The sequence below is a fragment of the Hyperolius riggenbachi genome, chromosome 9 (assembly GCF_040937935.1).
Source record: "Hyperolius riggenbachi isolate aHypRig1 chromosome 9, aHypRig1.pri, whole genome shotgun sequence".
In the NCBI taxonomy this organism is placed as follows: domain Eukaryota; kingdom Metazoa; phylum Chordata; class Amphibia; order Anura; family Hyperoliidae; genus Hyperolius; species Hyperolius riggenbachi.
In genome coordinates this window covers 253,762,105-253,781,712 of record NC_090654.1, presented here as the reverse complement: position 1 = coordinate 253,781,712, position 19,608 = coordinate 253,762,105, and the positions used below count along the sequence as shown (strand labels likewise).

At 44.4% G+C, this 19,608-nt stretch overlaps 1 protein-coding gene across 2 annotated transcripts in view; it reads left to right on the top strand.

Moving 5' to 3' along the window:
- The window catches only part of SPTBN5 (spectrin beta, non-erythrocytic 5), a 379,061-nt gene that overhangs the window by 158,326 nt on the left and 201,127 nt on the right, over window positions 1-19,608 (top strand). For both annotated transcript variants that reach the window (XM_068254311.1, XM_068254312.1), the window contains one exon: window positions 730-879. In XM_068254311.1, coding sequence (XP_068110412.1) covers window positions 730-879 — 150 coding nt within the window. The remainder of the gene's footprint in view (window positions 1-729; window positions 880-19,608) is intronic.

Below are 19,608 nucleotides of genomic sequence, written 5' to 3'. Positions count from 1 at the left end.
ACAAATATAGAAGTTTATGGATTATTTTATAGATTACAGTTCACCCTCCCCAGCTATACAGAGTTCGAAGATGACAAAACCAATTTAAGAAGTCCTTTCTTAGACAGTTCAGCTTCAAAGTGTGAGGGCCTGTGATTTATGGGGGCCCTTGACACAGCTTGGTGCTTGGAGGAACTTCTGCTAAGGGATATCTAATTACCTTGGCATGAAAAGCTTCCTTAATGATTCTAGCCGTTTGTTTGAGACAGGGGGAAAGAAAGTTGATTTAAAATGTAATTTTTGTATTGCAATGGAATGTGCGCTTGTGACACAAATGACGCATCGCGGTCTTCTCGGAGACCGTGTAGGCGTCACACAGCCACGCTGGAACTTAGAGGGAGAGGGGCAACATAACATTGCTGGGGAAACGGGGGCAGGGAAATCTCCAGGGAATCTGTCACCCAGCAGGGATTAGTGCAACAGAGCACTGCTGATGCTGTACAGACATGTTCTCAGCCTCCAGGCTAGCGACCCGTCTGTTGCTATGCGGGGGGGGGGGGGGCAGAATGATCAGCGTACAATGGAGTAAATTCCCCGGGAAGCAGGGGAAAAATGCGAATGTGCGATGCTCAGACGTTGTGGATTGCAGTGTTCTCCCCAGAATTTTTTTCCAGCTAGAATTTTTTATTTATTTCATTAATTGTTCTAAAAGTAAGACCTGTAATTAAACCTGCATTTTGGTTTTTTTAGATCAGTGAAAAGCTTCAGGCTATTGTAGAGGAGAATAAGAAGCTTTACCAGCAATGGGAACTGAAGAGGAAGTTGCTGGAGCAGGTCCATCAAGAACAAGTATTTTACAGAGACCTGGAGAACATGGAGAAGATCCTGAATGCACAGGAGGTAAGTGCACAGCTGCTGTATACAGCTTCTTGAAGAGAGGCAGTCCTAAAGTGACACATTTTAACAATGCAGCTATCTACAGTATCCTTAAAGCGACATAAAACTCTTTTTATTACCCATACAGTTATCATTTTTGCTTTTGTGCATAAGTAATATTGTCTGTTTACAAATGTCTAGTTCCCAAAGTACAGTTGATCTGCTCTGAAAGCTGCCATTGCATTTTATTGAAAAACGACTATATTCATTTATTACAAAGTATCTAGTGATCATTTATCTCCTTTCTCATTTTCTGCTAAGCTTGCAGCTGAGTTTGAGCACGGCTAGGAATGTTTACTAAGTGTGGCTGATAAGGAAATGTAGACAAAAGACAATGTATTCTCAGCATCCATTGGAAATAAACTTTCCACGGTAGAAAGAAAGTGCTTTGTTTAACTGTTTGAATGCTGTTCTAATACCATTTTTTTAATACTAGGTACACACTATGAGATTTTCTGGCACATTTCCGGTCTGTCCGATCTGATTTCCGAATGATTTCTGACTGTTTTCCATTCACTTCTATCGGAAATCGATCTGGAAACGTTCAGAAATCGATCGGAAATCAGATCGGACATGTTGGAAATAGTCGATCTGACAGTAAATCTAACAAAAATCTCATAGTGTGTACCTAGCATTATGCTGTAAAAATTATCTTTTAAAGGAGTTGTAAGCCATAAAATGCTGCCCCCGATATACTTACCGCATCTCCGCTCGCAGCCTGCAGCCCAGGGTCCCCACCGGGGCAGAGGCCAACCTCCTCTACTGCGCCTGCACAAACGCCGCTGTCAATCAAGCCCACGTTGTCTGCAGTGTACTGCGCAGTCACCCTCTGCACCAGCGAGGAGCCCAGGCTGGCGGCTGCGACCTGAGATGCTGCGAGGGACATGTCGGCTGAAAGGGGCTGGAGGAAGCCCCAGGTAAGTAAATCGGGGGCTGCATTGTATGGCTGACAAGTCCTTTAAAGCAAAGGAAAAAGGCTGAGTTTCATACGGGGAATCTGTCTCTGCCAGGAATCTAGCATGTGTATGCCAGCCCCTATGCCAGCCAGAGATCCACAGTGCCGCATAGTCCCGACGGGATGCATTCTTTTCCTCTTTCTTAACTTTTCTTACTTTCAACTATGTGAAATAACGCAGCGTCTTCTATATGTACAGTATTTACTTTTTACTTGCTGGGTCCTATCCATGGACACTTTGAGACTTGTTCAGAAAGAAGTTTGCTTAGAGGATCCCTTAGTCCTTATTAAAATCTAAATCTCTGTGTGTGTGTGTGTGTGTGCGTGCGTGCGTGCGTGCGTGTGTGGCGCGTCTGCCTCCGTTTGCCCACATTGCCTCCTTTTATCCTCTTCCTGGTCGGAGTGGTCGGCGACCTTTGCCCTGGAAATACTGTGCGGCACATGGTGTCTCTTGAGGGAGCTTGTGCACGCCAGGTACGTCATCGCGTTGTCACAAGGACACCATGCGCAGAACAGTATTTCTGGGGCTAAGGTCGCCAGCCACTCCGACCAGGAAGAGGATAACGGGAGGCCTCCTTACACACACAGGGCGTCCTGTTTAGATTTGAATAAGGACTAAGGTGTCCTTTAACATGGCCTAACCCAGGATAGGAAATTTCAGCTTTCATGATACAACAAAAGGCTCGGTGAAGTCTGTGTGTAAGCCTGCCTCAGTCTCAGTAATGTACAGAGTGCTGGGTCTTGGCGCAAACTACGGTATTTGTTTTTTTTTCAGGAGTATCAGAACTGGTAAGCAGAATAGCTCATCTGCTGTAATAGGAAAAGATTAAAACATTAGATAATTTTTCCTTTTACTTGATATTAATATTCATTTTGAAATGTGATTTTTACAAGGACCTGATGACTCATTGAAATGAATATAAAATCTATATGAAGTTATGAATATACATTCCTATAACGGGCCTGAAGTGACCGAAGCACTTTGCACCCATTCTTTAATCTTAAAGGTTTTTATTGACATGAATGTAAAACTTTTAGGGCCCTTTCATACTGAAAATCGCAGTCCTAATCGTGGTGCACTGCAATTGCCAGTTAATTTCCCTTCTATTTGGACTTGACATGTGACTTTTTCTCCAAACAAAGAATTATGTATCTACGGTGTGTAAAGAAAAAAAAAGCAGCGGGAACATTCTTAAATGCTAAATCACATTGCACTTATATAAATCACATGCACTTATATTTTCTTCACACGAACGCAAATGCAGGCACTGCGATTTTTGTTTTGCTGAAAATTGCAACGCACCACTGAAGAAGGGGCATTGCGGTTTCCACTATTTCTCCATTGTCTTTGCGATCAGCAAAATGCATACGCATCAAATATCACATTACAGGTAAAGTTTCACCATTTTAATGTTTTTATTTGTTTATATTGACTTAGGGATCTTGGCAGCTGCTAGTTTCAAATAGCTGAAAGGGCTGCCATGTTTGAGAAGTTAACCCCCTGCTCCCTTTTCACTGCCATTATCCAGGCTCCTTGTGAAATTCATCAGGTGTGACTAATGTTATCTGATTGAAGCATAGCAGGCAGAATCATCGCCCCTCCCTAATGCTTAATGATTTGTTTGATCTAAGCTTGTGGGTAATTAGGTGAGTTCTTATCTGCCTTCCATCTTCTGTTGCTTTGGACTGGTGGGTGGGCTGGAGGAAGCAGAACGATTCTGCCTGTAATTGACCCTTAAATGTAAAATGAAAGTTTTTTAAAATAAAAAAACACATTTTAAGCATGCATTTTTGCTATTGAGTTGCCCTGGGAGTTAAAAATGATGCTTGGTTTCCTTTAAAGGGACTCGGAGCTCAGGGACCTAAATAGATTTATACATACCTGCGGCTTCCTCCATTCCCATAAGCTCCGATCACTCCCACCCCGCCCTCCTCAGTCTTCTGCAGCTCCGGTACCAGGTCCCCGCACTTCCGTCAGTCGGCTCCAGTCTACGCAGGAGAAGTACGCTCTTTGCGTATCTCTCCAGCAGCTTCTGGAGAGATACGTAGAGGGCGCACTTCTCTTACACCAGACTGGCGCAGACTGACGGAAGTGCGGGGACCCGGTTCCTGAAGCTGCAGAAGACTGAGGACGGCGGCATGGGAGCGATCCGACCTTATGGGAATGGAGGAAGCCGCAGGTATGTATAAATCTTTTTTAGGTTCCTTAACTCTGGTACACTTTAAAGAAGAACTTTAACCAATGATTGAACTTAATTCCAGTCAGTAGCTTATATGCTTTTCCCACAAAATGTTTTTACCTTTTCTCAAATAGATCATCAGGGGGGTCTGTATGGCTGATATTATGGTGAAACCCATCCCACAGTGTGATGTCATGACCAAGGTCCCGACAGTTTTCTGTCTGTGAACCTCGTTGCATTGTGGGAAATAACAACTTTATCCAACTGCCAAGTAAGCAGTATCTTCTTCTGTGCACAGAACTCTCAGTAAGCAAACATTCTGCACAGATCACCTGGTAGAAAAAGATGTTGCCATCTGTGATACATAATAAAATGTTAATCAGAGAGAGGAAAGATTTTACAATAGGCAAACACGCAATGAATGAATATTGTTGTAACCATTAGCAATTGTATTAATTTTGTTATTTTCACTACAGTTCCTCTGTAAATCCCCCAGTGATGTTTGGAAATGTGCGAATACACAATAGCTGTCCTATTCTGAAAGAGTCATATTAGCAGAGATATACACACAGACCTTCTCCTATGCGTCACCTGACACCGATACCATCTTGTCTCCTATTTCAGGCTCTTGTTCATGCATGCTTCCCAGTGCCAGTTGTGTAGAAGTGTCACTGAATGTTGTCCTGTTGATAGGTCAGACAGAGCTGAATCTTTGCATGAGAAATTGCACAAGCGGTGGCTTTCAAATCAGTCCTGGCTACTTTCTATTTTTGGGAGTTGGCGTGTCCTTTCCTTTGTTGTGTCTGCTGGTCGTCCTTATAACAGACAGCGCAAAATCAGGAGCAGCTGATGCTCCATTTCTCAACATCTTCCACGCATTTCCGCTGGCAGAGCGTGAGCCTAAAACCTAAACAGGGAGTCGCTGCAATGAGATTCATCCACTTTAGTTTCTTCTCTTACGTTTTGGCAACTGGCAAAGAGACGTGGAAACTTGACGATGGAGACTTGTTTGGGCACCGTAGCAGTGACCTCAAATGTTCCATTACCGCACAAAACAGCATTAAAAACCAATTGCTTTCCTAATGAATTAAATAATGACCATTCTTTGGTTTTCTCTGTTGTCGTTTTTACAGCTTTTTTTTTTTTTTTTATTCATAAAGGAAAATTTCCAGGCTTGTCACATTAGGGCTTTGCACAGTAAAAATAATGAGATGAACATTTTATTGAGAATGGAAATAGTTAGATATGTGTAGATTTCTCATTCGTCACATGCGTGGAGCCGAACGCCAACTCCCATCCTCTGTAAAGTACAGCTGAGCTATAAAATCGTACAGATGGGGAGGGTGATTTCTAACGCAGCTGACTCTAAAGAGATTCTTTTACGTCTTAAAAAAAACGAAGAGGCAACAGAAACGTCTATTCCACAGGCTCGAGATGACGTAAGCAGCTAGGTTTAAGTGTTATGGATGGATTTCAAGGTTTTATTCACATCTGCACATTTCACATTTCCAGAGCTAATTGCCCAAGTAACTTTTTGCTGACTCTGAAATGGTCACATGACTTGTATGCCTCTTCGGAGAACACCTGAAGATCACTGTGAGTGTCTGTATACTGTACATCCAGCAGCTTTTATAGACTGCTCTGTTACTGCATCTGTTTGGGTATTCTAGGCTGAGTCTGGGGAGGTAAAGCTAGCAGACACCCTTATATCTGCTCAGGGGGTTTGTAAACAAAATCACATGATATAAAGCACTGCGGGATATGTTGGAGCTATATAAATAAATAATAATAATAATGATATCCATGCTATGTGGGAGTGATGCATCATGCCAAACCACAGTTGCTCACTTAAAGAGGAGCGGTCAGCCATACTAGCTCAGAAAAAAAACACATATATAAGTAGATAAATGCTTGCTCTACTTATAGAACATATGTATTGCACTGTCCACATTTTGATTTTAGTGATTTTTCTACAGTAAAAAAAGAGAAATTCCTTCTTAGCATTTCTCATTTTAAGTGTGGCTATTTTAAGCCAATCCTGATGTCATTTCCTCCCTTACACTGCCTGATTTGCCCGCCCTTCACTATAGAAAGTGCATTGTCTCAGCATGAGAAATATTGACCAATCAGAGAGGAACAGAGGTGTGGGAGGGGAAAACAGGAAGGAAAGAGGCTTCAGCCAATCAGGCTGCATTACTTAAGTCTGAGGGAAAGTAGAGAAACAAAAAAGGACAGCCCAGCATGCCCTGCAACTTCCTTTTTGTGTACTGAATAGGAGTCAGGTAAACTGGAAAATGGTCATTTATCAAGAAAAGTAATAGGGATTTTAACTTTTGGATTGTCTGGTTAGCATGCTTATTACTTGTTTACCAGATAAAACCCGACAGATCGAATTTAAAGCTGAATTATCGCAAATACCTATTTTTTAAGTCGTTGGGAATTAATAATAAAAAAAAAAAAGAATCAGCAAGATACTTACCTAAGGAGAGGGAAGGTTCTGGGTCCTATAGAGCCTTCCCGCTCCTCTCTCGGTCCCCGTTCCAGCGCAGTGCTCCCCAGGAGCAGTATTCAACCAGTTTGGTGACATACTGCTCTCTCTGCTGCCGGAGGAGGCTCGGCAGGCCGAGTGCTCCCGAAGTTTGGCTGCTACATACTGGGCACGTGCGAGCGTACTCTCTCACACACTCAGTATGGAGCCACCTGTCTCCGGGAGCACTCTGCTCCTGAAGACTTCCGAAGTCCCCCGCAGCGGGCGATTCAAACAGGGGAGCCAGCGCTTAATGGAGGGGACCGGGAGAGGTGAGGGAATTCTCTATAGCACGGTTCCCTAACCTTGTCCTCCAGACCCACCATCAGTACTTTTTGCAGGAAACCACCAACATGCACAGGTTAGTTAGTGTCTCAGCAGAGCTGATTACCCACCTCTGGGGATTTCCACTAAACATGCAATGTTTGTGGGCCTTGAGAACAGGATTGGGGAACAGTGCTCTATAGGACCCAGAGCCTTCCTTCTCCTTAGGTAAGTATCTTGCTGATTTTCTTTTAATTGATTCCCAATGACTGTAAAGAGAACCCGAGGTGGGTTTGAAGAATATTATCTGCATACAGAGGCTGGATCTGCCTATACAGCCCAGTCTCTGTTGCTATCCCAAACCCCCCTAAGGTTCCCCTGCACTCTGCAATCCCTCATAAATCACAGCCACGCTGCTGACATACAGCTTGTCAGAGCTGGCTGTGTTTATCTCTATAGTGTCAGTCTGCTGCTCTCCCCGCCTCCTGCAGACCTCCAGTCCCCGCCTGCATCCCTTCCCTCCCTGCTGATTGGAGGGAAGGGACGGGGGCAGGGACAGGAGCTATGCAGGAGGCGGGGGAGCAGCTGAGACTGACACTACAGATGTAAACACAGCCTCACAGCACGGCTGTGATTTATGAGGGATTGCAGAGTGCAGGGGGACCTTAGTGGGGTTTGGGATAGCAACAGAGGCTGGGCTGTATAGGCAGATCCAGCCTCTGTATGCAGATAACATTCTTTAAACACACCTCGGGTTCTCTTTAAGGAAGCAAATTATACTCAGGGTTGCGTTTGTGTAGGAGGGCTTTTCTGTCTCTTTTAGCCACCTGTACTTTCACTGAGTAGTGGACCTATGAAAATCCTCCCTGCGGAGCAGATATGATTCCCATTGGTCTTTTGCAAACCACTGGGCCCCCCAATGCTTCTGATGGTGCTCTCGGATGAGTATACCGGCATTTCTTCCGTGCAGAGGACCTGATGGGTGACGGCAGTGGAATGCGTATTTGACAGCGACGGGTACCGAACATGTGGTGACGTAACAGAAAAAACTGATACCATTGTAACAAACTGATGCGTTTAATCAGTTTTTTCATCCAGTACAGTGTGAACCCACCCTGACATGCTTGAGATATTTAATGAAGTCTAACTGCATTATTTATCAAGTGACAATTTGGAGTTGGCTGGGCTATTTTTAAAGAGAAACTCCAACCTAGAATTGAACTTTATCCCAATCAGTAGCTGATACCCCTTTTACATGAGAAATATAATGCTTTTCACAAGCAGACCATCAGGGGGCGCTGTATGACTGATTTTGTGCTGAAACCCCTCCCACAAGAAGCTCTGAGTACTCAGTACTTTTGGCAGTTTGTTACAATGTAACAAGGTTCACAGACAGGAATTAGCTGTTTACAGCTGTCTCGAACAGCCAAAACAGCTAGGAGCAGCTACATAACCTGCCCACAGTAAAAATGTCACCATGTAATAAATGTCAGAATGTAAATCGTGGAGAGGAAAGATTTTACAATGAGCAAACACTGACTAAATCATTTATACATAATTATGGTAAAAAAAATGAAGCACTTTTTTTACTACATTATTTTCATAGGAGTTCCTCTTTAAGTGCACTGAGGGCCTCTTACCTCAAATTTTGGGAGGAGCTCATGTAAATCAGATTTTGCATAGATTAAGCAATCATGCTATCGTTTTGATCCACGTGCATATTTTGACAGCCTAGAACAGTGGATAAAAGAAGGAACCTTTCTGCACCATTATCAGTACAGGAAGTTCCTACTTAAAACAGGATTTTGTTCTAGACACAGGTAGATATAGAAATTCAAATGTTGCACAAATTAAACAATGAACATTAGGCTGTGGAAACTTTCATAATTACTGTCCATGCGTTATATAACTTAGCTGTGTTTTCCAACACTAGCCATACTGCAGATCATATTCTACCGAGAAGCATGCTGACAGCACAGGTCCGCAACAACAGGTCAGATTTATGAAAAGTATCACATATCAGTGAATATGATGGCACAATGGATAGCATTCTCGCCTTGCACCACTGGGGGAGCTGGTTCAAATCTGGGCCAAGATACTATCTACATGAAGCTGGTATGTTATTTTTGTGTTTCCACGGGTTACTTTCAGGGCTAGACTATTTGCTGCCTGAGGCAAAATTGTGAGGATGCACCCAACCCCCCTCCCCCCCCCCCCACAGGTGACGGCGCATAAGTACTTCCTGACTGTGTACACGCCACTATGGGAACCGCTCTCGTGTCACCACTGATCTAGAAGTCTAGTGAGGTGGACTTTGGTGGAGGAGGGGGCTGCCAACTCAAGAAGGGTAATTAAGCGGCAGCTGGGGACGGAGGGGGCGGACGGGATGGACGCTGCCCCTAGTTACTTACCACGTCCCCAAAAAATACAGATTATTGTCTGCCTCAAAATTTGCCTGGTTTACAAAGGGCACATGATTACGTGCTATACTTTGTGAAGTGCTGTATAAGAAATCGGTGCTATATACATTTATAATAATGGTAATATTTGTATGCACAGTGTAAATCCATGAGTACCAACATTGCCATGCCTTGTATTACTGCTTTTCTCCATACTCCAGCATCATCCTTTTTGAAGGACACCTGAACTGAGAGGGATATGGGGGCTGTCACATTTACTGTATTTTTTGGACTATTAGGGCCTGATTCAGAAAGCGGTGCTAACCTAGTTAGCACGCCTAAAGACTTTGGGCGTGCTAACTAGGGTGCTAAGTAGTTAGCACGCACCAAGCTAAATCAGTTTGCGCGCTAAGTTTCGCGTTTGCGCGCTAAGTCTAGCACTGCCCGGTGCGAGTGAAACGTCGCACTCGATGCTTCCAAAACGGCGCATTGGATGCACCCTAAACGTCGCATGGGTGTGACATTTAGGGCATTTTAGATGCATCGGGTGCGTCATTTTCATCGCACCCGGTGCGTCATTTCCCGTGCACCAGGCAGCGCTAAAATTAGTGCGCGAACGTGAAACTTAGCAGGCGAGCGCTAATTAGCGCTCTCAAAGTGTGTTTAGGCGTGCTAAAGGGCATTTCACAAGCGTGCTAACAGTTAGCACCACTTTGTGAATCAAGCCCAAAGACTCACTTTTTCTCCCTCAAAGTGGGGGATAAAAGTAACTGCGTCTTATAGTCCAAATGCGGGGACTTCCTGACTTGCGAACGCCTGCAAATACAAACCTCCAACAAGCTGCAATGTCAGGGACGCCTTGTACTGTGCCCATGCAGAGGAGGACACGGAAACAAACAACAGCCACAGGGGAACACAAAGGGCCATAGAAGAGAACAGAGGAGGACACAAGGGGGACAGAGGAGGACACAAGGGGGACAGAGGAGGACACAAGGGGGACAGAGGAGGACACAAGGGGGGCAGAGGAGGACACAAGGGGGACAGAGGAGGACACAAGGGGGACAGAGGAGGACACAAGGGGGACAGAGGAGGACACAAGGGGGACAGAGGAGGACACAAGGGGGACTGAGGAGGACACAAGGGGGACAGAGGAGGACACAAGGGGGACAGAAGAGGTACAAAGGAGGCATAATCCACAAGGTGCCCCTTAACCATGGTTTAGTATATATATTTTTTTCCCCTGGTTTTTGTCCTCTAAACCTGGGTGCTTCTTATGGTCAGGAGCGTCTTCTAGTTCGAAAAATGCGGCATTTCCTTTTAAGCAATACCAGCTGTCTGGCAGCCCTGCTGATGCTTGCCGTCTAAAACATTTAGCCATAGACCCTGAACAAGCATGCAGGTCAGAGGTTTCTGGCTGAAGTCCGATTTTACATATGCTTGTTTCAGATGTGTGACTCAGACACTCCTGCAACCAAAGAGATCAGCAGGACAGCCAGGCAACTGATATGGTTTAAAAATAAATAAATATGGCAGACTCCATATCCCTCTCAGTTCAGGTGTCCTTTAAGTCAAACATCTGACCTGCAAGCTTGTTTAAAGGTATGTTACTAAAATTATTGGAGGCAGAGGGTTATCAGGACAGCCAGGCAATGTGCATTGTTTACAAGACAAAAGTGGAGAAAAAAGAGCGCTCCATAGTGTAACACCACTTTAATAAAACAAATTGCGCAAATTAAAATACACTTACTAGATGTAAGATGAGTACAAACATGTAGTTAGGCTAAAGCCTTAAAATCCTTACAAGGTGGGAACACCCTCAGACTGCCGTGGCCATCGGAGTAGAGTTGATCTGGTGGAAACTGACCCTGGATTCCCCACCAAGAAGTATACGTGTGCTGGTGGCGTTATTACGCCGCCAGCTCGCACACGAAGTGTTTATATACTAAAAGGAAACTTTTAGTATATAAACTCTTCGTGTGCGAGCTGGCGGTGTTATCTGATGAAGGCGTGGAACGCCGAAACGTTTAATAACGCCACCAGCACACGTATACTCCTTGGTGGGGAATCCAGGGTCAGTTTCCACCAGATCCACTCTACTCCGATAAGAATGCACGTCTTTTTCACAATGTGCATTGTAGTGGAGGAACTGTAGTGAAACTAATGTAATGAATACAATTACTTATTTTTTTTTACAATATTAATTTAAAGATTTTTTTTTTTTAGTCATTGTTAGCCAATTGTAAAATCGTTCCTTTCCCGGATTTACATTCTGAAATTTGTCACAGATGGACACATCTTTAGTTCTACCAGGTGATCTGTATGGAATGTTCATTACTGAGGGTTCTATGCACAGAGGGAGTCAGGCAGGGCAGTTTCTAGGCTAAATGTCACCCAGGGCGAGGGTGTAAAAATCCCCCCCCCCCCTCCACGGAGCCAGGTATAGGTGCCCACAGTTTAGGTTAGCTATGTAGGTGCCACCAGTATGAATTACATAGGTAGGTGCCCGCAGTATAGATTTGGTAGGTAAGTGCCTGCAGTATAGGTTAGGTAGGTGCCTGCAGTATAGGTTAGGTAGGTGACTGCAGTATAGATTAGGCAGGTAGGTGCTGCTGTATAGATTAGGTAGGTAGGTGCTGCTGTATAGATTAGGTAAGTGCTGCTGTATAGATTAGGTAGGTAGGTACTGCAGTATAGATTAGGTAGGTGCTGAAATATAGATTAGGTAGGTAGGTGCTGCAGTATAGAGTAGGTAGGTAGGTGCTGCAGTATAGAGTAGGTAGGTAGGTAGGTGCTGCAGTATAGATTAGGTAGGTAGGTAGGTGCTGCAGTATAGATTAGGTAGGTAGGTAGGTGCTGCAGTATAGATTAGGTAGGTAGGTAGGTGCTGCAGTATAGATTAGGTAGGTAGGTGCTGCAGTATAGATTAGGTAGGTAGGTAGGTGCTGCAGTATAGATTAGGTAGGTAGGTGCTACAGTATAGGTTAGGTAGGTAGGTGCTGCAGTATAAATTAGGTAGGTAGGTGCTATAGTATAGAATAGGTAGGTAGGTAGGTGCTGCAGTATAGGTTAGGTAGGTAGGTGCTACAGTATAGATTATGTAGGTAGGTGCTACAGTATAGATTATGTAGGTAGGTGCTACAGTATAGATTAGGTAGGTAGGTGCTACAGTATAGATTAGGTAGGTAGGTGCTACAGTATATATTAGGTAGGTAGGTGCTACAGTATAGGTAGGTAGGTAGGTGCTGCAGTATAGATTAGGTAGGTAGGTACTGCAGTATAGATTAGGTAGGTAGGTAGGTAGGTAGGTGATGCAGTATAGATTAGGTAGGTAGGTGCTACAGTATAGATTATGTAGGTAGGTGCTGCAGTATAGATTAGGTAGGTAGGTGCTGTATTATAGATTAGGTAGGTAGGTAGGTAGGTGATGCAGTATAGATTAGGTAGGTAGGTAGGTGATGCAGTATAGATTAGGTAGGTAGGTGCTGCAGTATAGATTAGGTAGGTCGGTGCTACAGTATAGATTAGGTAGGTAGGTGCTGCAGTATAGATTAGGTAGGTAGGTAGGTGCTGCAGTATAGATTAGGTAGGTAGGTGCTGCAGTATAGATTAGGTAGGTAGGTAGGTGCAGTATAGATTAGGTAGGTAGGTAGGTGCAGTATAGATTAGGTAGGTAGGTGCTGTAATATAGATTAGGTAGGTAGGTAGGTGATGCAGTATAGATTAGGTAGGTAGGTGCTGCAGTATAGATTAGGTAGGTAGGTAGGTGCTGTAATATAGATTAGGTAGGTAGGTAGGTGATGCCGTATAGATTAGGTAGGTAGGTAGGTGATGCCGTATAGATTAGGTAGGTAGGTAGGTGCTGCAGTATAGATTAGGTAGGTAGGTGATGCAGTATAGATTAGGCAGGTAGGTAGGTGATGCAGTATAGATTAGGTAGGTAGGTAGGCGCAGTATAGATTAGGTAGGTAGGTAGGTGCTGTAATATAGATTATTGCACGCAGCAGCAGGGGCGTAGCAATAGGGGGTGCAGGGGTAGCGACCGCATCGGGGCCCTTGGGCCAGAGGGGCCCTGAAGGTCCCTCCCTCAACTACAGTATTAGCTCTCTATTGGTCCTGTGCTCACAATAATCACTTCTATAGATACATTGAATAGTGGTAATCACTAACAAACTGTTCCCCATCCCCTTCTTGCATCTCTGACACTGTAGTTGCCATTGGCAGATTTTGGTGCGCCGTATCAATTGTCATGTATACAGTGCTTGGGGGGCCCCATGTAAAACTTGCATCGGGGCCCACAGCTCCTTAGCTACGCCACTGCGCAGCAGCCAGCGATGATTCACTGTCACGGGCTCTGGCTCCAGGCTGCAATGATCTGCTCCTTCCTCCTCGGCGGCCGCTCGTTCTCCACTTCCTGGTTCCTCTGCACAATCACATGCTTTTTGAGGTGCAGAAGATGGGGACAGAGAACGAGCGGCCACCGAGGAGAAAGGAGCAGATCATTGCAGCCTGGAGCCAGAGCCCGTGATACTGAATCATCGCTGGCTGCTGCGTGCATCCTAATCCTATTCTGCTGAGCTGATTCCTCTTTTGCTCAGCATATGGGCCAGTCCGCACCTAAGAGGAAGGGAGGGAGAGGTCGGGCCACCCTCCCCGTGGCTGCAGCTCCCTCTCCATCACGGCGCCCCTCCTCCTTCTGCGCTCAGGGCTCCTGCACGGGCCGCATGGCCCTAGAAACGGCCATGGAGACGGAGTTACTGGTTGCTTGGCAGTTGGAAAAAAAATGATTTCCCACAATGCAACGAGGTTCCCAGGCCGCAAACTGTCAGGACCATGATCATGACATCACACTGTGGGAGAATTTATACCGCAATATCAGCGACACAGACCCCCAGATGATCTATTTGAGAAAAGGTAAAGATTTGTTGCGGAGAAGGGGGTATCCGCTACTGATTGGAATGAAGTTCAATCCTTAGTTAAAGTTCTTTAAAATGAAATCAATATGGCAGCCTCCATATCGCTCTCAGGTTAGTTACCCTTGAAGTAGTGTAAATTAAATGCAAAAGGTTCCTTTGGCAAATGTTATTTCAAACCCATGTAAATGATACATGTATAAAGCAAGAACCATTCTACTAGTATTGTGGTCTTCTCCTTCCCATTTATGACAGTGAGACAATCTCTCTTTGCTTTCTGTTGCCAAATTGCCCATACTGGTGCACAGAGGTCATTGAAGATTCAGTACCACCAGGGCTGGAAAGATTCGAGTCTCCGGGGCTTGCTGGATTAGCAGTTATGAGAACTGTGTCACTCGTCTCTGCTGAGTCACACAAGTGAAGAAAAAAAGTTCCGCAGACTCCAGTAGAACGCATGAACCAGCGATCAATCCAGCGGGAAAACACTTCTGTTGAAAGCTTGTTTTTTAAAGTGCTTTCCCTCTGCCCAAATCAAATGTCACTTGTGACGTACTTGTTGGCACCTGATCTGGCAGAGCTACCAGGCTTTTCTCTTACACGAAGTCAGAAAACTCCACGCTGCAGGGACTCGTGCCTGGATTCATGCTAGATATGGATATGTATCTGTAATCAGACACCGCCCTACTAAGGGCTCTGTGAGTCTTGTCCTATATGGGTTCCAAGTGCTGCTGTAGATGTTGATGTGAGTGTAGATTAAGCCAAGGGATTTGCAAGTCACCGTTGTTTACAATGAACTGTCCCGGTAGCAGGACGTCAGGAGGTACTGATACAGAACACTCTGTTCCGGCCACAGGGCTTCTGCACGCTTAAGACTCTGGGCTTCTTCATCAATAACACATTAATGTGTAATATACATGCATAAATCAGTGCTGCACGCTGTGGTTGGTAGACCGAGAGAGGAAAACAAGAGTTTGCTTTCTTAAAACAGAAAGAATTTGCGATAATTCAGGTTCTTTCTGTTTTAAGAAAGCAAACTCTTGTTTTCCTTAGTATTTTAGTACGGGGGCTTTTAGGACCATTGTAGCCCATCACACCCCGCAATGAGCTCTGGTTCACCATGAGCTTGCTGGTTAGTCTGTACCTCTAGACTGAGAGAGGTAATTACGGTACATAAAGTGGTAGGCGCTGCCAAGTTGGCAAGACTGCAAGAGCTGAAGCTTCAGGGGAAGATGCAAGGTATTTGAAAGCCAATAAATATGTATACCTTGTGGCTAGTAAGTGGCGATGATTCATTTCGCTACAATGATTAGATCTGTACGTACTAATGATTATTTCAACACACTGCTATGAAAAAATATCTTTAGACTACTAGTCAATACTGATAAATGTCTCACATCGTAAACAAGACATACTGGTGCCAACTCAGCTGGAGGGAGAGGAGGGAGAGCAGAGTGCCATTCAAGGACAAAGCAGAACAGCTAACTGGATGTATACATAGACCATTCAATGCTAACTGATCTTAAAGCAAACCTGAACTGAAAAATAAAAGTCAAAATAAACATACACAGGTCATACTTGCCTCCCACTGAGTCTGGAGACAGGGATATCACCTTGCACATCAGTTGTCCTCTCAGTTATAACTGACAGCTACTGATATAGGTAAAAGGTTTTTTGCTTTCAGAGATAAGTCTAGTCTAGATTTAGTCAGAACTGGAAGGAATTGTTTCAGTACTCTGCAAGATTCCCTTTGCCTCTCTCTGTAATTCCTCTATTTTCTCTACCCATTTCTATGTTGCACTGTAGTAACATCTGAGATCTGTAGTAAGGTCTGATCATTGCTCTCAGCATACCACCTCCTGTCCCTCTCTCTGCTCAGGAAGCAGGAGGTGCATTCACAGGAACAGAATGGGTAACCATTGAGCAATGATCCCACCTAAGTATTGATTTTTCCAGTTTTTATGCACACAAATTCATCTTTCACAAAAAAGTAGTAGCATACGGATAAAGTTTGGTTCGCACACTTTGAGTGAAGTGCAATTTTTCTGTGTTTATTGCATAATTAAGCACAGGTTTTGACAATTGTTTCGGGGCCACGGAGGGTCCCCTTCTTCAGAAAAGTGCGAAACATACAGTATGTTTTGCACTTTTCTGAAGAAGGGGACCCTCCGTGGCCCCGAAACAATTGTCAAAACCTGTGCTTAATTATGCAATAAACACAGAAAAGTTGCACTTCACTCAAGGGGCTTAATTCACGAAACTGATATCACGGTCGCGCTAGCATTTTGGCACACAATTTCACGTCTTGCGCACGTTTTTGCGCTCAATCACAAATTACTGAATGCAATCGCAAATTTGCGCTTGCAATCACGGGTGCAAATTTGTAATTGCGCACAAAAACACGCGCAAAACGTGAAATTGTGCACGAAACCGCTAGCGCTGCTGTGATATGAGCTATCACGGTTTAGTGAATCAAGCCCCAGGTGTGCAAACCAAACTTTATCCGTATGCTGTTGATGTTAGGATGACCTAGCCTGGCACCCAGGTTCAGCACCCGATGCTTGGGTATGGTGTGCCATTCCAATCCTGTTTGGTCGCAAGGTTAGTAGCAGGGGAAAAAATAAATCTATGCATTGCAAAGTGAAAAGTTAAAAAAATAGAATATAGATCAAGAAATTGATACTTTTGATCCCACGTGAGCCTGCTCATCATCATCTTTACTACTGGCATGCATGGGAAAAAAGAATAACACCCACTGCCATTATCTACAAATACACCCTTTTACAATGTGATGGGCCAAAAGGTTGTATATGTACTACAAACAGACAGACAGACAGACAGATAGATAGATACACAGGTACATAGATAGTTTTGATTTAACAGTATTTCACATAGTAACACAAATGAAAATGAAATGACAACAGCTAAACCTTTGTAATAGTTTTTTCACCCAAAACGCATAAGCTTGTCTCAGATCAGTACATAGCGGGGTGTACACCGCTAAACAGGTGTCTTTTCAGCTTTCATTTAAACCTGTCCAGGTTGGGAGCTGTCTTGATTGGGCGTGGCAAGGCATGCCAAAGGATAGTGGCAGCATGACAGAAAGCTCTGGCTCCAAAGGCTTTTAGTTGCAGACATCTGTGATACTAATTAAAGAAAACAGTTTATTTCCGTGCATGAAAAAAGGGCCTGGCTGCATAACGAAATGGTGCCGGTGGATAACGAAATCTGATAGTGATAAATATCGTTGTCAAACTGGGTTAACGATAAATACCGTTGTAAAAACAGATGGGAAATAATGAAAAGATATTAACGTTAAAAATCGTTACGTAATTTAACAATACAGCTTAACCAAATCCTACTCTCACACAGAACCCTCCCCTGGTGGTGCCTAAAACTAACCACTCCCCTGGTGGTACTTAACCCTAACCACCCCCCCTGGTGTTGCCTTAAACCAACTGGCGCCCCGGTGGTGCCTAATCCTAACCACTCCCCCTGGTGGTGCCTAACCCTAACCACTCCCCCCTGGTGGTGCCTAACCCTAACCACTCCCTCTGCAGAAACACCCTTTTACACATAGAAACAATATATTTGATAACGTAAAATCTATACATACAGTCATCCCACATGATAGTGGGATGGAAGCAGTGAAATCGGCCCTGGGGGCAAATACTGATCTGAAACCGGAGCAAATTGAGTTCATTATGGAACTATTAAATTTTGCTCTATCACACAACTATTTCTGGTATGAACAGGATCACTACCTACAGTTGACCGGCTGTGCCATGGGGGCTAAGTTCGCTCCATCGCTGGCTAACATTTATATGGGAAAATGGGAGCAAGAAATCCTTAGTAAACAACAGGCGATGAAAATCATAAGTTGGAACAGGTTTATTGACGACCTGTTCTTTATATGGAGGGGTGCCAGTGAGGAGCTCAATGAGTTTCTCAAGGTAATTGACAATCACTGGGCACCCATTAAAATAACTTTCCATCAGGCATCCAGACAGGTCGAATTTTTAGACCTGGTGATTACCAAACAGGGAGACAAACTGATGACTAAAACTTTCTTTAAGCCCACGGACAAAAATGGGTACATTCCCCAAGGGAGCTGTCACCACAAGAGGTGGCTTAACAACATCCCAAAAGGGCAAATAATGAGGATCAGGAGGAATTGTACTAATGTCCAAGACTTTAGAGAACAGAGCCAGATTCTGGTCCAGCGCTTTATGGATAAAGGCTACCACCATGCAGATCTACAGAAAGTGGTGGATGAAGTATCAAATATGGAACAGTCTGATCTATTACGAAACAGACAACAACCAATAGTAAGAAATAGAGAGTTTGATCTGCTATTGGACTATAGCCATCAACACAGAGAGGTTGAGTCTATTATCATGAGACACTGGCGCATTTTACAACTGGACGGAGCACTGAGGAGTGTACTTCCAAAAAAACCAGGCTTTATATATAGAAAAGCACCCAATCTCAGGTCGAAACTAGTTCCTAGCTTTCAGAACCCCCCTAAGATGAATACAGCCAACTTGTTGGGCCAAAGGTGTTTTTTTCCCTGGCGGGACTGTAGGGGCTGCAGAGAGGCGCAGCCGTACAAAGGGGACAGTTTCACTGCAAGGAACACAGGTCATCAGCACAAGATAAGACAGTGTATAACATGTCGCACTAAGGGGGTGATTTATGTTCTGAAATGTCCTTGCGGGCTAGAATACGTGGGGCGCACCACTCGATCACTACATAAAAGGATAGGGGAACATGTGGCGAATATAATCAAAGGGTTGGCCACACATAGTGTTTCTAACCATTTCAAAACACATCATAATCGAGACCCCACTGGACTTAAATTCATGGGGGTAGAATCACATGTTAAAAGATGGAGAGGTTCAAGTGTGGTACGGGATATCTCTCAGGCTGAGGGGAGGTGGATACATAAGATGGGATCACTGTCCCCAGGGGGACTTAATGTAGAATTTGATCTAAACTGCTTCATCACGAATGATGTTTGACCTAAACTGTTAGACTTTGAATGATATATAATCATAGGGGCACTGAGAATCCTGGGGTTCCTTTATGGGTCTTAGGGGGCCACCTCATGTAATACTAACCTACACCAGGTAAGGGGAGGGGGGATAGTGGCTACATAAGGGTATAGGAATCAAGTAGAATGGAATTACACAGAATGCTCCCTCAGTGGACACGGAGGCATGAAAACTGAGGAGGTATCTATAGCTGGGCCTGCACTAAGGGCATCACCCACCAGTGAGATGGCATGATCCTGAAAGGGGTCACAGCCCAGCAGCCTATAGGGATTGCATGGAGTTCAGGATGGAGTTTTGGGTGGATATACAGGATGGGGCACTGTCCCCAGGGGGGTAATGCAGAACTTCATGTAGACTGCTTGATTTTGGAGTATGTTAGACCCTGAGTGCTGTATTATGAATGATGT